This window comes from Nomascus leucogenys, chromosome 15, assembly GCF_006542625.1.
Source record: "Nomascus leucogenys isolate Asia chromosome 15, Asia_NLE_v1, whole genome shotgun sequence".
Taxonomy (NCBI): Eukaryota; Metazoa; Chordata; class Mammalia; order Primates; family Hylobatidae; genus Nomascus; species Nomascus leucogenys.
Genome location: NC_044395.1, coordinates 24,287,525 through 24,309,356, shown reverse-complemented (window position 1 = coordinate 24,309,356; position 21,832 = coordinate 24,287,525). Strand labels below are relative to the sequence as shown.

The 21,832-nt window shown below is 40.0% G+C and overlaps 1 protein-coding gene across 3 annotated transcripts in view; it reads right to left on the bottom strand.

Moving 5' to 3' along the window:
* The window catches only part of ARHGAP20 (Rho GTPase activating protein 20), a 131,564-nt gene that overhangs the window by 6,328 nt on the left and 103,404 nt on the right, over window positions 1-21,832 (bottom strand). For all 3 annotated transcript variants that reach the window (XM_004090569.3, XM_003253110.3, XM_030829348.1), the window contains 4 exons: window positions 14,398-14,576; window positions 13,069-13,230; window positions 2,591-2,700; window positions 167-356 (listed from right to left, as the gene is read on the bottom strand). In XM_004090569.3, coding sequence (XP_004090617.2) covers window positions 167-356; window positions 2,591-2,700; window positions 13,069-13,230; window positions 14,398-14,576 — 641 coding nt within the window. The remainder of the gene's footprint in view (window positions 1-166; window positions 357-2,590; window positions 2,701-13,068; window positions 13,231-14,397; window positions 14,577-21,832) is intronic.

Sequence of the window (21,832 nt, the reverse complement as noted above, 5' to 3'; positions counted from 1 at the left end):
TGCTATCATTTTCTACTTCACGAATCACTTTCCTATAGTCTACTAGTAAAGTCAAATTTATAAGGAGGTATACTTATTTAAGAAATCATCTTTTAGAATACCCCAAATTTTAGTTTCAAAATGGGGACTTAGTCTCCCAGGGCATAAAAATGAAAAACTTCATTACCTTTTTTGTAAATTCGTTTTCTAGTTCTGGGCTGGAGGAAGTAGGAGGCCAAAGAATACTTGGAGCGACACACACAGCTAAATTAAATGCAGTCATCTGATTGGATGAGGAATGTTGCTCAATGTTGTGTAACACCCCAAAAAGGTACCTTAGGAGAACAACATTGGCTCTCGGAAGCTGGTCTAATAGCCTAAAGACAGAAAAGTTACTCTTTAAGCAAGACATTTCATTTAAAAACTTGTAAAGACAAGCAACTCTCACTTTGAATGGGGAAGAGGGCAAATCAAGAACACAGTTCAGATACGCAAGAGTTTCAGTTAACATGGTACCATACAAAGTGAGGACTCCTGTACAGAAAGAAAAAATAGGCATTGGGAATTTATTTTTTGTTTTTGTATATTGTCTTCACATCTCAATGAAAACGTAAAAGAATGCAGAAAAATGTTTCATTAAAAAAAAATGCTGCCTGAAATATTTCCCTGAAACTAGCAAATGCAAACTTAGGCCAATCCTGTAACATTTCAGAATATTTTCAACCAAAAACGACAAAAAGCTTTCTGATAAAATTAAACAGCAATTTATAAAATGCTCCTTTATTTCCAAGTGGCAACACAGAAATGCTGTCTCTTGGTAAGAACCCAAACCTTAGCTATCAAGATGTCCAGGTCCATTTTGAGAGCTTATGCTCTGCTCCACCAGCTTCCAAGGTCAATTTTGTCCCAAATCTGTTTCATTGTATCACTTTCACATATAAGTTGCTTATAGTAGATTTTCTCCTGTTCTCATGTTGTAATTGATAAGAGATTTTTCAATGATCAGTCAGCAAACATGACTATTATCCAAAAAAGTTACAAATATACTGATATTCATGACTTTTTTTTTTTAATAGAAACCTGCAACCTAGGGAAAAGAAGATAGTCTGACTGCTGCTTGCACAAATAGCAGGGAGGCCTTTCTTCAGTACAATGGACTGACAATGGGCATAGGTTTTGTAAGGGTAAGTTATGAAGGACTTTGAAATAGAACAAAAGATTACTGGGTGTATTCAATGGAAAATAAGGCAACTAGCATAAGCTTTTGGGTTTTCTGCTTCTAAGGGGCCCTAATATTTTTCACAATAAGAGCTATTTTACAACTCTGTGTAAGTTGTAACTAACTGATAGCAGTGCATCTAATACTTGTCTAAAGATGTGAAAATTCCTGTCTGGTGGAGAGAGAACTGATTTATCTGCACCCCTGCCCTGATAGAAAAGGTCAGTTTTGTTTGTATTTATTTGCAAATTCACTTTAGCATTTCTGATTCATATATATATGTGAATATATATATGTGAATATATATGTGAATATATATGTGAATATATATGTGAATATATATATGTATACATATGATTTAAACTTTGAAATCTCCCTTGAACTGGTTGTAACATCTTACTAGTTCCCGCAAAAACGATTTAAACAAAATATTTCATGTGTTTATATCTGCATGAGTCATAATTTTACCTTTTTCCAAAAAATCCTTTAACAGCTCATAGCACATATAGCAACACAGTTTAGAATCTGATGCTCACTATCTGAATGGTTTACGCCAAACTATAATGGAAGTGGAGGTGGTATTTTGTTAAACGGCCTTGGTTTCTGGTGTCTTCAGCAGCTGTACTATGTTCTACTGGCGAAAGATGTAGATAATTCATATATGAAAGTTGCTTAAGAAAAAACTGTACTAAACAAGCAAATGCAAGTAAATAATATTGAGATTCTTCAGTATTCACAGAACTAGAAATATTGCTTTTTGTTAAGGGACATTTCTTTCCTACTCTCTTATAATGCAGGAAACGTCCAGGAATGGGCAATTCTACCAGCAATTTCCCTTTGCACGAGTAGAGACAGTACATCCTTTGTGATCAGACGTCCTTTGCAACTCTGCTTTTCCTTTCCTCTTTTCAAGGACTTAACTGCGTCTTTGCTGTGCTTCCACCACACTCTCCAAATCTCTCTTCTAGCATTGATTGTACTGCATTCTAATTCTTGATTTTTCCATCTACCTTACCAGACTGAGTTCTGTGAGAAGACAGAATAGGTCATTTTCTCTGTATGACTTCAGTTGGTGAATGCAATATATGATGAGTCGTCTGGTTAAATATTTACAAAAATTAAGATCATAAACTGAAGACTGGGCATATAGTATTAGCTAGTGGACTAATGGATTTCAGCTCCTATCAGATTCAGGTATATGGAAGGTGTACAATGTTCAAGTATTACAATGTTTAACTATAAGATTAAGGAGGAAAACAATGACAAACTAGCATAAATCTATTTTTAAACTGGTCTACATGGATATGACTTTGATAGCTGTCATTATTTTAATAAATAATCTTATAAAATATTTTTAAAGTATTTTTGAGATGACCAAATTAGAATAATTACCTTTGAACAGTATTTATTTTCTCTTCATCATTTCCTTGATCCATTACAGAGACCCAGTGATCATAGAGATCTGATGAAAAAATACTTCCTGGAATATTTCGCAGAAAATCCTTAAATAGATGGAAAAACAAATATTTCAAATCATTATCCTCATGCCAAATATGTATTAGAGAAAGCAGAAGACATTTTGTTGAAAAGTTCCCTTAAGTACTCTCTTCTGTGAACTACACAGAGCTCTACACCAACTCTACATTGACTTGGGGACACAGAAACATGTACTTTGATTTTTTTTTTATTGTACTTTAAGTTTTAGGGTACATGTGCACAATGAGCAGGTTTGTTACATATGTATCCATGTGCCACGTTGGTGTGCTGCACCCATTAACTCGTCATTTAGCATTAGGTATATCTCCTAATGCTATCCCTCCCCCCTCCCCCCACCCACAGCAGTCCCCAGAGTGTGATGTTCCCCTTCCTGTGTCCATGTGTTCTCATTGTTCAATTCCCACTTATGAGTGAGAACATGCGGTGTTTGGTTTTTTGTCCTTGTGATAGTTTACTGAGAATGATGATTTCCAGTTTCATCCATCATGTCCCTACAAAGGACATGAACTCATCATTTTTTATGGCTGCATAGTATTCCATGGTGTATATGTGCCACATTTTCTTAATCCAGTCTATCGTTGTTGGACATTTGGGATAGTTCCAAGTCTTTGCTATTGTGAATAGTGCCGCAATAAACATACGTGTGCATGTGTCTTTATAGCAGCATGATTTATAGTCCTTTGGGTATATACCCAGTAATGGGATGGCTGGGTCAAATGGTATTTCTAGTTCTAGATCCCTGAGGAATCGCCACACTGACTTCCACAATGGTTGAACTAGTTTATAGTCCCATCAACACTATAAAAGTGTTCCTATTTCTCCACATCCTCTCCAGCACCTGTTGTTTCCTGACTTTTTAATGATGGTCATTCTAAGTGGTGTGAGATGGTATCTCATTGTGGTTTTGATTTGCATTTCTCTGATGGCCAGTGATGATGAGCATTTTTTCATGTGTTTTTTGGCTGCATAAGTGTCTTCTTTTGAGAATTGTCTGTTCATATCCTTTGCCCACTTTTTGATGGGGTTGTTTTTTTCTTGTAAATTTGTTTGAGTTCATTGTAGATTCTGGATATTAGCCCTTTGTCAGATGAGTAGGTTGCAAAAATTTTCTCCCATTCTGTAGGTTGCCTGTTCATTCTGATGGTAGTTTCTTTTGCTGTGCAGAAGCTCTTTAGTTTAATTAGATCCCATTTGTCAATTTTGGCTTTTGTTGCCATTGCTTTTGGTGTTTTAGACATGAAGTCCTTGCCCATGCCTATGTCCTGAATGGTATTGCCTAGGTTTTCTTCTAGGGTTTTTATGGTTTTAGGTCTAACATGTAAGTCTTTAATCCATCTTGAATTAATTTTTGTATAAGGTGTAAGGAAGGGATCCAGTTTCAGCTTTCTACATATGGCTAGCCAGTTTTCCCAGCACCATTTATTAAATAGGGAATCCTTTCCCCATTGCTTGTTTTTGTCAGGTTTGTCAAAGATCAGATAGTTGTAGATATGTGGCATTATTTCTGAGGGCTCTGTTCTGTTGCATTGATCTATATCTCTGTTTTGGTACCAGTACCATGCTGTTTTGGTTACTGTAGCCTTGTAGTATAGTTTGAAGTCAGGTAGTGTGATGCCTCCTGCTTTGTTCTTTTGTGTTAGGATTGACTCGGCGATGCGGTCTCTTTTTTGGTTCCATATGAACTTCAAAGTAGTTTTTTCCAATTCTGTGAAGAAAGTCATTGGTATCTTGATGGGGATGGCATTGAATCTATAAATTACCTTGGGCAGTATGGCCATTTTCACGATATTGATTATTCCAACCCATGAGCATGGAATGTTCTTCCATTTGTTTGTATCCTCTTTTATTTCATTGAGCAGTGGTTTGTAGTTCTCCTTGAAGAGGTCCTTCACATCCCTTGTAAGTTGGATTCCTAAGTATTTTATTCTCTTTGAAGCAATTGTGAATGGGAGTTCACTCATGATTTGGCTCTCTGTTTGTCTATTATTGGTGTATAAGAATGCTTGTGATTTTGTATCCTGAGACTTTGCTGAATTTGCTTATCAGCTTAAGGAGATTTTGGGCTGAGACAATGGGGTTTTCTAGATATACAATCATGTCATCTGCAAACAAGGACAATTTGACTTCCTCTTTTCTTAATTGAATACCCTTTATTTCCTTCTCCTGCCTAATTGCCCTGGCCAGAACTTCCAACACTATGTTGAATAGGAGTGGTGAGAGAGGGCATCCCTGTCTTGTGCCAGTTTTCAAAGGGAATGCTTCCAGTTTTTGCCCATTCAGTATGATATTGGCTGTGGGTTTGTCATAGATAGCTCTTACTATTTTGAGATACATTCCATCAATACCTAATTTATTGAGAGTTTTTAGCATGAAGGGTTGGTGAATTTTGTCAAAGGCCTTTTCTACATCTACTGAGATAATCACGTGGTTTTTGTCTTTGGTTCTGTTTATATGCTGGATTACATTTATTGATTTGCATATGTTGAACCAGCCTTGCATCCCAGGGATGAAGCCCACCTGATCATGGTGGATAAGCTTTTTGATGTGCTGCTGGATTCGGTTTGCTAGTATTTTATTAAGGATTTTTGCATCAATGTTCATCAAGGATATTGGTCTAAAATTCTCTTTTTTGGTTGTGTCTCTGCCAGGCTTTGGTATCAGGATGATGCTGGCCTCATAAAATGAGTTAGGGAGGATTCCCTCTTTTTCTACTGATTGGAATAGTTTCAGAAGGAGTGGTACCAGTTCCTCCTTGTACCTCTGGTAGAATTCGGCTGTGAATCCATCTGGTCCTGGACTCTTTTTGGTTGGTAAGCTATTGATTATTGCCACAATTTCAGAGCCTGTTATTGGTCTATTCAGAGATTCAACTTCTTCCTGGTTTAGTCTTGGGAGGGTGTATGTGTCGAGGAATTTATCCATTTCTTCTAGATTTTCTAGTTTATTTGCATAGGGGTGTTTGTAGTATTCTCTGATGGTAGTTTGTATTTCTGTGGGATCAGTGGTGATATCCCCTTTATCATTTTTTATTGCATCTATTTGATTCTTCTCTCTTTTCTTCTTTATTAGTCTTGCTAGTGGTCTATCAATTTTGTTGATCTTTTCAAAAAACCAGCTCCTGGATTCATTAATTTTTTGAAGGGTTTTTTGTGTCTCCATTTCCTTCAGTTTTGCTCTGATCTTAGTTATTTCTTGCCTTCTGCTAGCTTTTGAATGTGTTTGCTCTTGGTTTTCTAGTTCTTTTAATTGTGATGTTAGGGTGTCAATTTTGGATATTTCCTGCTTTCTCTTGTGGGCATTTAGTGCTATAAATTTCCCTCTACACACTGCTTTGAATGTGTCCCAGAGATTCTGGTATGTTGTGTCTTTGTTCTCATTGGTTTCAAAGAACATCTTTATTTCTGCCTTCATTTTGTTATGTACCCAGTAGTCATTCAGGAGCAGGTTGTTCAGTTTCCATGTAGTTGAGTGATTTTGAGTGAGTTTCTTAATCCTGAGTTCTAGTTTGATTGCACTGTGGTCTGAGAGACAGTTTGTTATAATTTCTGTTCTTTTACATTTGCTGAGGAGAGCTTTACTTCCAACTATATGATCAATTTTGGAATAGGTGTGATGTAGTGCTGAAAAAAATATATTCTGTTGATTTGGGATGGAGAGTTCTGTAGATGTCTATTAGGTCTGCTTGTTGCAGAGCTGAGTTCAATTCCTGGGTATCCTTGTTAACTTTCTGTCTCGTTGATCTGTCTAATGTTGACAGTGGGGTGTTAAAGTCTCCCATTATTATTGTGTGGGAGTCTAAGTCTCTTTGTAGGTCACTCAGGACTTGCTTTATGAATCTGGGTGCTCCTGTATTGGGTGCATATATATTTAGGATAGTTAGCTCTTCTTGTTGAATTGATCCCTTTACCATTATGTAATGGCCTTCTTTGTCTCTTTTGATCTTTGTTGGTTTAAAGTCTGTTTTATCAGAGACTAGGATTGCAACTCCTGCCTTTTTTTGTATTCCATTTGCTTGGTAGATCTTCCTCCATCCTTTTATTTTGAGCCTATGTGTGTCTCTGCACGTGAAATGGGTTTCCTGAATACAGCACACTGATGGGTCTTGACTCTTTATCCAATTTGCCAGTCTGTGTCTTTTAATTGGAGCATTTAGTCCATTTACATTTAAAGTTAATATTGTTATGTGTGAATTTGATCCTGTCTTTATGATGTTAGCTGGTTATTTTGCTCGTTACTTCATGCAGTTTCTTCCTAGCCTTGACGGTCTTTACAATTTGGTATGATTTTGCAGTGGCTGGTACCAGTTGTTCCTTTCCATGTTTAGTGCTTCCTTCAGGAGCTCTTTTAGGGCAGGCCTGGTGGTGGCAAAATCTCTCAGGATTTTCTTGTCTGTAAAGTATTTTATTTCTCCTTCACTTATGAAGCTTAGTTTGGCTGGATATGAAATTCTGGTTGAAAATTCTTTTCTTTAAGAATGTTGAATATTGGCCCCCACTCTCTTCTGGCTTGTAGAGTTTCTGCTGAGAGATCCACTGTTAGTCTGATGGGCTTCCCTTTGTGGGTAACCCGAGCTTTCTCTCTGGCTACTCTTAACATTTTTTCCTTCATTTCAAGTTTGGTGAATCTGACAGTTATGTGTCTTGGAGTTGCTCTTCTTGAGGAGTATCTTTGTGGCATTCTCTGTATTTCCTGAATTTGAATGTTCGCCTGCCTTGCTAGATTGGGGAAGTTCTCCTGGATAATATCCTGCAGAGTGTTTTCCAACTTGGTTCCATTCTCCCAGTCACTTTCAGGTACACCAATCAGACGTAGATTTGGTCTTTTCACATAGTCCCATATTTCTTGGAGGCTTTGTTTGGTTCTTTTTATTCTTTTTTCTCTAGACTTCCCTTCTCACTTCATTTCATTCATTTCATCTTCCATTGCTGATACCCTTTCTTCCAGTTGATCGCATTGGCTCCTGAGGCTTCTGCATTCTTCATGTAGTTCTTGAGCCTTGGCTTTCAGCTCCAGCAGCTCCTTTAAGTACTTCTCTGTATTGGTTCTTCTAGTTATACATTTGTCTAAAATTCTTTTTCAAAGTTTTAACTTCTTTGCTTTTGGCTTGAATTTCCTCCTATAGCTCGGAGTAGTTTGATCGTCTGAAGCCTTCTTCTCTCAACTTGTCAAAGTAATTCTCCGTCCAGCTTTGTTCCATTGCTGGTGAGGAACTGCATTCCTTTGGAGGAGGAGAGGCACTCTGCTTTTTAGAGTTTGCAGTTTTTCTGCTCTGTTTGTTCCCCATCTTTGTGGTTTTATCTACTTTTGGTCTTTGATGATGGTGATGTACAGATGGGTTTTTGGTGTGGATGTCCTTTCTGTTTGTTAGTTTTCCTTCTAACAGACAGGACCCTCAGCTGCAGGTCTGTTGGAGTTTGCTAGAGGTCCACTCCAGACCCTGTTTGCCTGGGTGTCAGCAGCAGTGGCTGCAGACCAGTGGATTTTTTGTGAACCGTGAATGCTGCTGCCCGATCATTCCTCTGGAAGGAGTACCCGGCTGTGTGAGGTGTCAGTCTGCCCCTACTAGGAGGTGCCTCCCAGTTAGGCTGCTCAGGGGTCAGGGACCCACTTCAGGCAGTCTGCCCGTTCTCAGATCTCCAGCTGCGTGCTGGGAGAACCACTACTCTCTTCAAAGCTGTCAGACGGGACATTTAAGTCTGCAGAGGTTACTGCTGTCTGTTTGTCTGTGCCCTGCCCCTAGAGGTGGAGCCTACAGAGGCACGCAGGCCTCCCTGAGCTGTGGTGGGCTCTACCCAGTTGGAGCTTCCTGGCTGCTTTGTTTACCTAAGCAAGCCTGGGCAATGGTGGGCGCCCCTCCCCCAGCCTCGCTGCTGCCTTGCAGTTTAATCTCAGACTGCTGTGCTAGCAATCAGTGAGACTCCATGGGCACAGGACCCTCTGAGCCAGGTGTGGGATATAATCTCCTGGTGTGCCGTTTTTTAAGCCTGTTGTAAAAGCGCAGTGTTAGGGTGGGAGTGACCCGATTTTCCAGGTGCCATCTGTCACCCCTTTCTTTGACTCAGAAAGGGAACTCCCTGACCCCTTGTGCTTCCCGAGTGAGGCAATGCCTTGCCCTGCTTCGGCTTGTGCATGGTGCGCTTCACCCAATGTCCTGCACCCACTGTCTGGCACTCCCTAGTGAGATGAACCGGGTACCTCAGATGGAAATGCAGAAATCACCCGTCTTCTGTGTTGCTCATGCTGGGAGCTGTAGACCAGAGCTGTTCCTATTCCTGTACTTTGATTTTCTTATAGCAAAAATCATTGGTATAACTGGAGTCTTCATTATGGTGGGAAAATAAAGGACAACTCATTTGGCTGAAACTTACTGTTTGCATATATTTTAGTGAACTACTATGACACGACAAGGTCTGGCAGTAAACCATCCTAAATTCCTTTTCCCCTGTCCCTTAGATGGCTAGTTCAAGGAAATGTACCAAGGTATATGTGAGGTTCATTGTCTGGTAGTCATTCATTGAATCATTCTATATGCATTTATTCATATGTGCCAAGCACTATTTAAGTTGCTAGGGATAGAGAAATGAATAAAACAGTCTCTCTTATCTTAGAACTTTATATTCCAGTGGTATTAGTGCACAATTGCATTGAGAGGTACTTAAGATTTCTCCCTGTATGCCCTGTAGAAAGGCTCTCATATATTTGGGGAGAGAGAACATTTCAGCTGATGGCTGGGTTCTAGAAACTTAGGCAGCACACCCATGCCTGATGTACGCTAAATAACATGTCCACAGGATATTTATCCTTTTCTAGGAGACCCTATTCTGCTGAGACCACTGGCAGGGCTGAGTGTGGTAAGGCTGAACTATGACACAAACAGGATATGACCAAGGACATTTGTTGTTTAGCTTTTGTTGTAAAGCTTAAAAATAACAAAATTTCGTTCTTGTCCTGGTCCTACAGAGTTGATTCTAGGCCAACTGTCTCTCTTGCTTTTGGTACGGCATTACCAAGGTCAAGCTTGCAGTCTGATCTCCACCTTAGTAAACTTTAGGCAGAGTAAACTCAATATTGTGTTTAAGCTCCATACCCATGGTTGGCTACCCTCTTGCAATTTCCTGCTTACAACATGAGGACAGGTGAAAGTCTGCAATTGGGCAATTTTAACTCTTGCTAAACCAAATCAGTAATTTTATCTATGTGCCTTATTAGAGGCAACACACAACTTGTTACTTAGATGTCACGTTTATAACAGTAATATAGAAGCTGTGATAACTTACTGTTACAATTAGCTGATTATGTGGGCATCTTTCCCACTCGCTTATGAGCTCCTCCAGGGTAGGGACAGACCCTTACCTTCTTTGTACATGTCAATGCCAAGCACAGTCCTAGCCATAGTAGAGGTCATTAGTGAACTGCTGCTATATTGCATATGGCCAAATATTAATGGGGGCCACGAGAAGGCCAATCAACTGTAACTGAGATTTTAAGATAATTTGAAAAGGCTCTTTGTAGTCATGTCACTTTATTACTATCCTTTTTTTTAGAATGTTTAACAAGAAGGAAGACTGACTAATTCAGTCTTCTTCTAGCAGAAATGTACCTGCATGCTTGTGATTCAGGTATATCATTACAAAAGTTACCTCTTTTTGGGTCAAGTGATTGAATTTTCATAATTCCAAACTAATTTTAGCTGCTGTACCCACTTTAGAAGTTAGATTTAGAAGAGGCAAAAATCTGTTATTTCAAAATGTGGTAGGGACAATAGCTCTCTTTTTAAATCTCAGTGGAAAAAATACTTATGATCTGTCTTGAAGAAAAACATCATTAACATCTTAAACCTACACTTGAAAGATAATAACTCGTAACATCTCAATGAACTCTCCCACAGCTGGAATAACAAGTTACGAAATACAACCATCATCACAGCTGAGAAGGATGTGAGAGCCAATTCTGCACTGCAATCACCAGCTCACAGCACTTAGTTGAATGTCTCCTCTCCTCCAAAACCAGAGCCAAGGCCATCAGCAGAACCCCCAAAGTCATTTGAGATGAGATACTGCAGGATTAAATATGAACTTTTCGTCAAAGGTTTGATGGATCAAAGTTATAGTGTCTTCAGCAATTTTCATCCAATTATAGTTTGAAGAGTTAAGCTATAACTTAAACTAAACTTATATTTAAGCAAAACCAGCATAAGTGAAAAAAAAGTACCACTTCAAAACAGATTTAAAAACAAGAAATAAAAGCTTAAAAACTTTTGCTAAAAATTATCTTCCAAATATTCCATTTGGAAGAAAAGGGGGTAAAACATACAATAAAATGTTAATTACTTGGAACACATTTAACCAGACTTTTCAATCATTTGGATCATTTTTTGTCTTTTGGTTATTTTTGAACAAATATTTCTGCAATTTGAAACATAATTTAACTCTTCCAGAACCATGCTTCTTTGCAATAGCATCAACAGTTTAGCACAAAATTTTAAGAAGTGTAATGCTATGAAGAATAGTATAGTAAGAAATGGTTGTTAAAGAAAACTGTTTTAAAACACAAGCTTGGGAGGCCGAGGCAGGCAGATCATGAGGTCAGGAGATCGAGACCATCCTGGCTAACACAGTGAAACCCCATCTCTACTAAAAATACAAAAAAATTAGCCGGGAATGGTGATGGGCGCCTGTAGTCCCAGCTACACGGGAGGCTGAGGCAGGAGAATGGCATGAACCTGGGAGGCGGAGCTTGCAGTGAACCGAGATCGCACCACTGCACTCCAGCCTGGGCGACAGAGCAAGACTCTGACTCAAAAACACGAAAAACAAAAACAAAAAAACACAAGCTTTACTTTTGTAAACTAAGAGATATATATAAAAAAGAAAAATTTATCATGCATAAAAAGCCTTGGCATATATATCTGGCTACATATTTTTACATATGTATATTTGTATTTTACATATACATATTTTTATTGTGTTCCAGGACTGAAGAGTAATCATAAACCCTGTGCAAAACAGATGAGATGACCTTAGCTTCAACCCTCCAGTTCTCTTGCATGATATTTAATTGCAAAAATCTATTGCAGGGTTTAAGAGCAGATATGGCTTATTTATCCAGAAACATCTGATTGTATATAAAGTCATGAAGTAACATTATGGGCACTCAGCTGGAGTAGGGGTATGCAAAAATCTTCTTCACTATATTTTCCTTTACTTGGTTTTCACGTTTCAGCCTGAGATACAGGCTGGGGCCTTGTCTTGACCCCTACCTCTGGTGCATTCCAATCCTTTGGGAGGTGGGAGCCTGACACAGGTCTGCAGAAGATACTGCGCTAAGGTCAAAAGCTCTGCTTAAAGCTCATTTTGACTGTAGGTGTTTCCAAAAATGTAAAGCATTTCCAAGAATGTGGGGGCAGAAAACATTTCAGAACTCTCTATCTCTGTAACTATGGATGTGACTTAAGTAACAATGGGTAAAGTGTAAGAACCATAAAGAATGCCAAGTGTGGTAAAAGTAAAAGAAAACTTAGATGCTGAAATCATTCCTACTCCACTTTTAAAGTAAAAGGCATTAGGCTGGGTGCGGTGGCTCACGCCTATTATCCCAGCTCTCTGGGAGGCTGAGGCAGGCGGATCACCTGAGGTCAGGAGTTTGAGACCAGCCGGGCCAACATGGTGAAACCCCATCTCTACTAAAAATATAAAAATTAGCTGGACCTGGTAGTGCATGCTTGTAATCCCAGCTACTCGGGAGGCTGAGGCAGGAGAATCACTTGAATCCGGGAGGTGGAGGTTGCAGTGAGCCGCGATCATGCCACTGCACTCCAGCCTGGGCAACAGGCTGTGAGACCCCGTCTCAAAAAAAAAAAAAGTAAAAGGCACTAGGGGACAAGGGAAGGCATGATGATTATGAAAATAAATGGAATTTTCAGTGATCTCAGCAGTTTTTTATTTCAGTTGTGAGGCAAATGTTTATTATGGCAAACTTCTTTAACTATTTGAAAACTGCCTTCATTAAGAAGGTAGTGAGATAGTGAGGAAATCATAAGTAGGATGTCTGTTTTGGTATACGTGTGTTTTTGGATTTTTTAAACTTACAATTTTTATTTTTTACATGGAGTGGCAGAAGTAAAGATGAGATTAGTGTGGGATAAAACATTTAAAAAGCATATTTGATATGTCATATCATCAGTAGTAGCTTTTAAAGTCCAATGTTGACTTTGTGAAATGCTTTTATAACATATACTTTTCAGTGTTAAAAATTATGTTAATAAATGTATTATGGGTCTTTGCAAATAGAAATAATGTTCATAATGAAAAAGTAAAACACCCTTTTTCTCTAGAGCTACACCATGGGGTGGATAAAGGGATAACTCTTCTTACCTTTAAGACAGATGCTATCACAAAAATAGATTCGCAGTCTAGGTGTACTTCGACTCCAGAATTCAATTTCTCTTTTAGTTCTCTGCAGGATTTCACATTGGCTGATTGCCTGAAGATACCTTTGGTGAGAGGTCCTTTTTGATTAAGAAAGAAAAGCATATCCTATGGGGAAGCAAAGGAAAATAAACAAAATGACACTTCACACACACAAATAAGGGAATGTATACTTGCCCTCTTTGGATGCCAGAGGCTAGGGTGTGCTAGGGTAAAAGCACTGAAGGATTGGAGCTAAATAAATGGCTGGAAAAGATTAAAGTCACCTTTTTGGAGAGTGGAAGGTGGTTACCAGGAGCTGGGGGTGGTGGTGAGGTTGGTGAGATGTTGGTCAAAGGATACAAAATTTCAGTTAAGAGGAATAAGGTCACATGATCTATTATATAACATTATGATTATAGTTAATAATGCATTATATTCCTAAAAATTTCTCAGAGTGAATTTTAAGTGTTCTCTAATTTTGCTTTCTATCACTATGTCCTCCTTACAGTGTAAGAAGAGAATGGGTTTTGAAGACAGGCAATCCATGGGATTCAAAACCTAGTTATGCCACTTAGTTACTGTGTAACATTGAGTACAGTACTGAGGCTTTAAAACAATTTGTAAAGGGATGGGATGATGACATGATAACAACTATCCCCTAAATTTGTTGTGAAGAATAAATAAAGTGGTTAGACAAGTGTCTGGCATTTATAGATGCATAATATAGTACAAAATGCCATATATCTAGTATAGTGCTTGAAGGATACTGGAGACTCAATACTGCTTAGCAGTGATTATTTAAAATATCAACTGGAGATAATATAAACCCAGTGGCTTTCATCTGACTCACTCTATATACAAAAGATAAATAAATGCTGGGGAATGTATCTTTATGCATGAGCACTTGAAATAGAAATAAAACGGATTTAAAAACCTAAGTGTAGGATTGAGTAGTTTCTGTTGCTACAATGATCAAAGAAGACTTTGAGAACAATGTGACGTTCAAGAAAGGATTTGTGAGGAATAATGTGAATTCTCTGTCTGTAGGGCAAATTCTGCTTTATCTGAGCAAGCTTACGTGGCTCTTTCCTAGGTTATCTCTTCCTATTATGTCTTCCTTCTGATTTCACAGTAGCTAAATCAGATTTTGTTATTTGGAGGAATAATAATGAAGATTCTTAGCCAAAGACAGTGGTGTCTATAATTTTTCCATTTGGGGACAGATTTACCTCGCAGAGCTCTCCTTTCCCAAACACGCTTTCCCATCAGTTTACAGACCAAAATGAGCCTTACCATGACAGGTTTGGGCAGATTGTCGTTCTCACAAATATTTGGCAGAGAAATTCCAAAGAGCTGTCCTGGCATAGGTGATGTTGGCGATGTGGGCAGGTTGTCCAGGTGAGTGCTAGAACCTCGCCAGAAGGCCCAGTTTATGATAGATCTTCTCCTTTTAAATGTCTTATGACCTGAATCTACGGAAGAAGTGAGCTTATTAGAAAAATGAGTTTCATTCACTTAATCTTATTTCTATAATTTCCATTTTATGGTATGTTTGTTGCTGTGGCTCAAAGAGAAAAAGATGCTAATAGATGGCTTTTGTCATCGACAATTCAACTTATAAAATTTCATTATGATATCTTATAAATGAAAGACAAATCAATGAAGGAAGAATCAAATGTTTGGGTTCTTCTCCTATCCAGTTTTTGGACATCACTGGTCTGTTTACTTGAGTTTTGGCACTACATTTTCAAAGATGAAAGACTCCCTTATTGAACTGTTACAACTGAAAACAAAAAGCATTTCATACAAACCCATTTATTTTCCCATTTTAAAGATAAGACTAAGCATATGAAAAGTTTAAATAAGACTATAGTTAAATATTGAGAAAAAAGAAAGTGTGAAGAGGGAAAGATAAAGGTGGAAGGGGAGAAGGACAAGATGAAAGGGAAAAGGAGGAAGAAAAAGGAAGAAGGAAGGGAAGAGGGGAGAAGAAAGAGGAGAGGAGTTTTCTCTGTTAAGATGTTCTTTAGAAATGAAGAATGCTTTAGTATCTGACATCCTACTCTCCTCTTGAGAACACTGACAGGAAGCTAATGTCCTAAAGTTTTTTCCTTTCTTTGCAACTGTAGACTTTTATGTTTCTTTTCAGTTCTTGATTTTGAAGTATGTTTAAGGAAGCATGGATGGACACAAACATGAGTGAGACTTGCCCTTACTGATGAAGTTTATAATCTAATAGGGATGAAGAACTGGTTGGGGTGGGGAGAAAAGGAAGTATGTTAATACATATAATGTCATGAGGTAGGAACAAAGTACTAAAAGCATTCAGAGGAAAGTAAATCACATCTGGTCAATAAGAGGGAGGGGGTGATCTTGGGGGTCTTGCATTTGGCTTGGATTTTGAATGAACAAGATTTTAACAGATAGAGCATCTGGCATAGTGCCTTCCATCTAGTAAGTACTCACTAAATCATTATTAAACAATTATTGAAATTGAGGAGGGATTTAAGTAGAAAAAGACAACATGAAAAAGAACAGGCAGAAGAAAGGTCAACAGTAAGGTATGGTTTTATACCATAGTGCCAAAATGTTTTTGGTGTCATTTGTGTCTAATTTTAATATGAAGTTTAACAGGTTTGCTTATGATTTAATACATAAAAAGCTCTTTAAGGTTACACTTTTAAAAGTGGCTGACCTTTCTGTCCCCTCTTCCCAACAGATACATACAAGTAATAACTATAAACTCTGGAAAACCAACCAAAATAAACCTAGCTGAAGGCACTAAAGAGTGAGCAAAAAGAAGGTAGATATAGAGGTCAAAGTGCGACACTTGGATGAAGGGAATGGCATAGCACTGGGTGAGTTTTCTAATCTTACAGCTTTTAGGCTGAGAGCAGGCCCCCGGGTAATGGGGGTAACCAAAAGTTGAGAAGAAACCTGTACTCTTACTGGCTTCAAGAACTAGAGAAGGGAGACAGAGGTACCCACAGCTGGAAAGTGAGGGGGGATCCCAGAAAGAAGAAAGCCTGATAGTGGGAGCCCTAAATATTATGTATAAATTCTGCCCACATCTCTGGCTAACCCCTGAAGCTTGCAATCATGGGGGCAGATTCAAAAGAGCTTGAAATTAAGGTTGACAGAACTGAGATGTGAGGAGCCATAATGCCTAGGCAGTACCCACTCATGGTTTGACTCCATTTTCTCCAGTGAAAGTACACGATAATTGGTAATTAGACTGGCTGTGTGGCACTGTTCTTACACTAAACTTACGCAGAGATGATGTTCCCAACATTCCTTGATAATGAAATACTGAAGGATTGATCTTTTCAAGGAGGACACAGTCAGCAGTCTTGTCATTCCAGACATGTTAATTCCAAAGAAGTCTTCTATATTGTTTGGCTACCTTAGCATTTTATTTCCTTAGAATAACCTACTTAACTAAATATTTAAAAAGCCAAGTTGTGGGAGGATAAATAAATAAGCAAGACTTTACCAAATGGCCTTAAGATAATCATCTACACACTACTTCCTTGAAATACAGCAAATGCATCATCAGTGTACACACACAGGTATATAAAGCTCTTTGGCTCTAGTCAGGAGCCTCTCTGCACTCCCAGTTCAGACACTTATTTGGACCAAGTTACTCAACCTCTTTTCTTTCCTCAACCTTAAAATGTAAAGGATATGAATTAGCCCTCAAAGGCTTATTGAAAGGATTGTATAGGATAATCTATGAAAAGTACTACTTTTTGTCAATGACAAAAGTCACAGTGATCTTGATGAATGCTGTCAAGATACCAATCTCCTCCCCACAAAGAGGACAACCTCTCTGCACCTACTCTCCATGTGGTTTCACAGCCTTCGGCAGGTATCCAGATATGAAGGAATACGAATACTCCACTTAACTAAAGCAGTTTCTTCCTGCTCTGACATTCTCAACCTCCATTATTTAAAATACAAAACAAAAACGGAAAAGGAAACTAAACCTTTTCTGAAGTCCACGAAGGGGTTCCTGTATGTCTAGCAAGGTCAATCTATGCAAATATGTGTTTAATATATATGTGAATATATCTGTTGAGTACTTGTGCTCAGTCTTGGTTTGCTCACATTTACTTGATTTTTATTTATTTTTTTTTTAGAGATGAGGTCTCACTATGTTTGCCCAGGCTAGTCTCAAACCCCTGGGCTCAAGCAAGCCGTTGCCTCGGCCTCCCAAAGTGCTGGGATTAAAGGCGTAAGCCACTGCACCCAGCCCTGATTTTATTATTTCTAAAACAATCAAAATAAAAACTTATTTGATTTTTTAGCTTTCACACATTTAAGAAGAATGCTCTATCAAAAAGTTATATACTCAGCTACCCTATGAGTGTTGACAGAGGATAAAGTAGAAATTGAGTCCTTTACTTTATCATAAATACTTTCAGCTGTAACCATGCCTTTTGCTATATGTACACACGACATTCAACCTGAGTGTTCAGGATTCCTCTGGGACTGAGATAAAAAAATTTCATTAAAGTTTACTTTCTTACAGAGCTTTTAATGCACAGATCTTGCTTTCTAAATGTCACAAAGGCTAATGAAAAAACGTGCTATTGCTATAAAAAATGAGGGACGTAAATGTAAAGCAAACTAAATTCAAGTAAATCTAGCTTTCCTAAATGTCCCTGGCAAGATTCAAGTTAGTGTGTTTACATGCTTAAATAACTGAATGTTAAAAATTACAGTTCTTAAAACTTTGTGTTTATATAATAATCATCATAACAACAAAAAATGTTAAAAATTCTACTCTGGACATGTAACTCCCCAAATTAAGAATATCCCCATCTTTTTTTTTTTTTTTTTTTTTTTTTTCCCTACAGTAGAAAACACAGAGATGAATACAGGGTAAACAGAAAAAAAGATGTATCCCATATTTTACCAGCCACCATACAAGTTCAATTCCAGTTCAGTCCTAGGTCTGAAGCAGGTGTGGAAAGTGAACCTACTTTGGGCATAGAGCTGGGAGTTCAGGACAGACTGGAACTCCAAGAACTACTTCAGACTACACTCACAAAGATTCCATTTAATTCCGGAACTCTTCCATTCCACTCAAGTTTTTCCATACTAGGGTTGAGTAAGCTATTCAATCTTTTGTTTAATTTCTACTCTGTTCTATACACTAGACTAAGCCCTGGATGAGTTCCCAGGTCTTAAGGTCATTGTCTAAAGAGACAAGTAGATTATATAAACAGATAATGTGATTTTTTAATGTGTTACACTAGAGATATGTATAAAGTGCTACCTGCCTGAAGGAACAAAGATTTCCTAGAAGTAATGATGGCAGCAGGAGGCTGTCTGGAGTGGCTGCTGCCATCGCACTGGCTGTAGCAGGGAAGTGTGGCCAGGGCTGCAGGATTCACGGAGCTGGCAGGGGCTGGGGACAAGCGGGAGCCCTGCCCCTTCTGAGTTGGGGTGGGAGGTCCCTGGGTGCCATTGCAGACATCCAAGCCATGGCTGTGGACCCTGGCATCCCTGGGCTCTCAGGACCTGGGAGCAGGTGGGAACCCTGCCCTCCCGGGTGGAGGTGCAGCCACCTAAGTTGTGGTTGCATGCCTGAGCTTCCTGCTCCACAGAGCAGGTAGGAGCCTTGCCCTCCCAGGAGCTGCAGCTGCCCAAGTCATGGCTATAGACCAGGCCTCCCTGTGCTCTTGTGTGGGGACAGGTAGGAGCCTCACCCTCCCAGGTGTAGCTCCAGTCACCCAAGTCATGGCTGCAGACCCAGGCCTCTTGCTCCACAGAACATGCAAAGCCCCATTCCCCAACACAGCTGTAGCCAACCAAACCAGCTATAGACATAGGCATTTCTGTACTCTCGGGGGCCCTTAAGGCCACCCTTGCCCTCGCAGGCTCAGAAGTGCCTGCTACCATTGCCTGGCTTCTCCCTGCTGTCGGCACCTGCTCTGATCATGGTGCAAAGTTGGGTGAGTCCAAGTGCTATTGCAGCCCAGCCAGGTTGTGCAAACACTTGGGGCAGTGCTGACATGCCAGCCCCCTGGTGCCTTGGCCTGCTCTGGACTTTGGGTGCCAACAAGCATAGGAGGGAAGCCGATCAGGGGCTGAGGCAGCTCAGTGCTGGCCTGCAGGTGCCCCCTGCACCTATAGCCTGGGCACCGTGAACAGCAGCAGGAGGCAGAAAGGTTCCTGGGCAGAAGGGGGTGAGTCCCTGGTGAGGCCTACTTTCAGGCCAGGGAGGGCCTGAAAGCTGGGGGCTGGGCTGCCAGTCCTGTGAACTGGAGTGGGAACTTGTGGTGCTTTTTCTGGGTCTGCCCATGGACAAATAAGCATGCTCTTCCTCCCCTCTGAGGCCCATAAGACCCCTAGGCTCAGCCAGAGCTGAGCAGATGTCCTGACAACCAGCTGCAGAGAGGACTACTCACTCCAGGGCCTCCTTTCTGCTGAAAGCTGCAGACGTGAGGATGACCGGCCTGCAGAGAGGAGCTACCCACTCCAGGGCCTCCTCTCTGAAAGCTGCACAGATGATGAAACAACCAACTACAGGGAGAAGCTACCCTCTCTGCTAGGAGTTGCACATCTGATGGGATGACCTGCCTGCAGAGAAGAGCTAACCTCTTTGCTAGGAGCTGAACACTTGACGGGGCACCCTGGCTGCAGAAAGGAGCTGCCCACTGTGGATATCCTCTAAGCTGTTACATTGCTCAATAAAGCTCCTCTTCATCTTGCTAACCCTTCACTTGTCTGTGTACCTCATTCTTCCTGGTCACAGGATGAGAACTTGGGACCAGCTGAATGGCAAGGCTGAAAGAGTGGTAACACAAACAGGGCTGAAACATGCCCCTTGCTCACCACATTGTGGGTGAAGAGAAGAAGATAAGAGCTGTGGCCCTTTGGGAAGCCCAGACCTAGGAGCTCCCTGAGCAGGGCTGTGACTCCCACTTTGGGTCCCCACAGTTCCTGGCATCTCCAAGCTTCTGGGCACAACTGTGTTCCCTAGTTCCAGTCATGGAAGCTGCTGGTGGTGTGCCTGGTCTGGCTGCAGCCTTGCAGACAGCCAGCACCCATGCAGGCACGTGAAGCTGTCTGCTCTGCTGCAGCAGCTGGTATGTCTGTGTGCAGTGGCCAGGCCCCATGCTCACTCACGCACCCCTCACCACTCCACACCTGACTTGCCTCTGGCAGACATAGGATCCAGGCCAGTAGTAAGAGCCAAGTGCTGCCTGCAAGGCCGAGTGGGTGGAATAAACCCAGTGGCCTGAGAAAATCTTGGGCAAATGCGTCACTATCCACAGAGATTTCTGGCCAGAAATGTGACAACCCCAAGGTGTTGTAACAGTAACATATAACAGTAACCTGTAACAGTAACATGTGAGTTGGGCCTTGAGGTCAGAACTTTGAATGTCGGTATCTTGAACCTCCACAATTAACACTAGAGCTTTCCCACTGGGGATCAAACATTCCAAAGACAAGTTACAGATCTAAGTCTCAGAGGTGGCCTTCTGAAAGATCTATTGCTGTTATGTTTTCAGTGTAAGGCTATTTACTAGGAGGTCTTCTCTATACTGAGGCAAAAATTTGAAAAACAGATTGGCAATGACTATGCTCACCGATGGTTATGCCAGTTAACAGGGATATTTTGTGAAAGCTAATTAGAGAAAGCTTTATATTTAGTTTAAAAATAAAATATTGTTCTCAGACAATATTCTAACAGAAATCATTAGATTTTAACCCTTTGTTTCCAGGGGAGAAAACAAGACATGATTTTCCACATAAGAGACCATGCAAAATACCCATTTCCTAGGACTAAGCAATTTAAGAACTTATGAATTCTGTGGATTTTAAATATACAGGCCACAAACAAGTGTGAAAGATTCTGACTATAACAACTGGCACTTGGTAAATAAGGCAAAATTCTATGTTTATATTATGTGCCAAAAAAGAAGTATTAGCTCATTTTTCCCCATTAGAAGTCAGGTTAATAGCTGGTACGTATGTGAACAAGGGAGCATGAAGTAACTCTTGCTCAAATTAGAACATGACAAAGATGTAACAGGCAAAGGAATGAAGACAAGTCGAATAAGATGGCTCTGTTACTTGTGTGAGCTCTGTTATAAAATCTGGTAGAATATAGAGTCTTTAGCTGGCATGTTTTTAATTATGCATATTTTAATCATTCAATCAGAGGGCACCAACTATGCTTCCTGGACTAAATCTGGCTTGCCACCTCCCTTTGGATAACTTGTGAGCTAAGAATGGCTTTTATATTTTTAAAAAGTTGAAAAAAATTCAAAAGAATAATATGTAGTAACACATAAAAATTATACGGAATTTAAACTTTAGGCCAGTCGTGGTGGTTCATGCCTGTAATCCCAGCACTTTGGGAGGCCGAGGCGGGTGGATCGCCTGAGGTCAGGAGTTCGAGACCAGTCTGGCCAACATGGTGAAACCCCATCTCTACTAAAAATACAATAAATACTGATTTTTGTATTTGGTGGCAGGTGCCTGTAATCCCAGCTACTTGGGAGGCTGATATAGGAGAATCGCTTGAACCCGGGAGGTGGAGGTTGCAGCGAGCCGAGATTGTGCCATTGTACTCCAGCCTGGGCGACAAGAATGAGACTTCGTCTCAAAAAAAAAAAAATCAAATTTTACTGTCTAGAATAGTTTTACTGGAACATGACCACACTCATTCACGTAATGTCTATGGCTGCTTTCACTTCACACTCAATAGCAG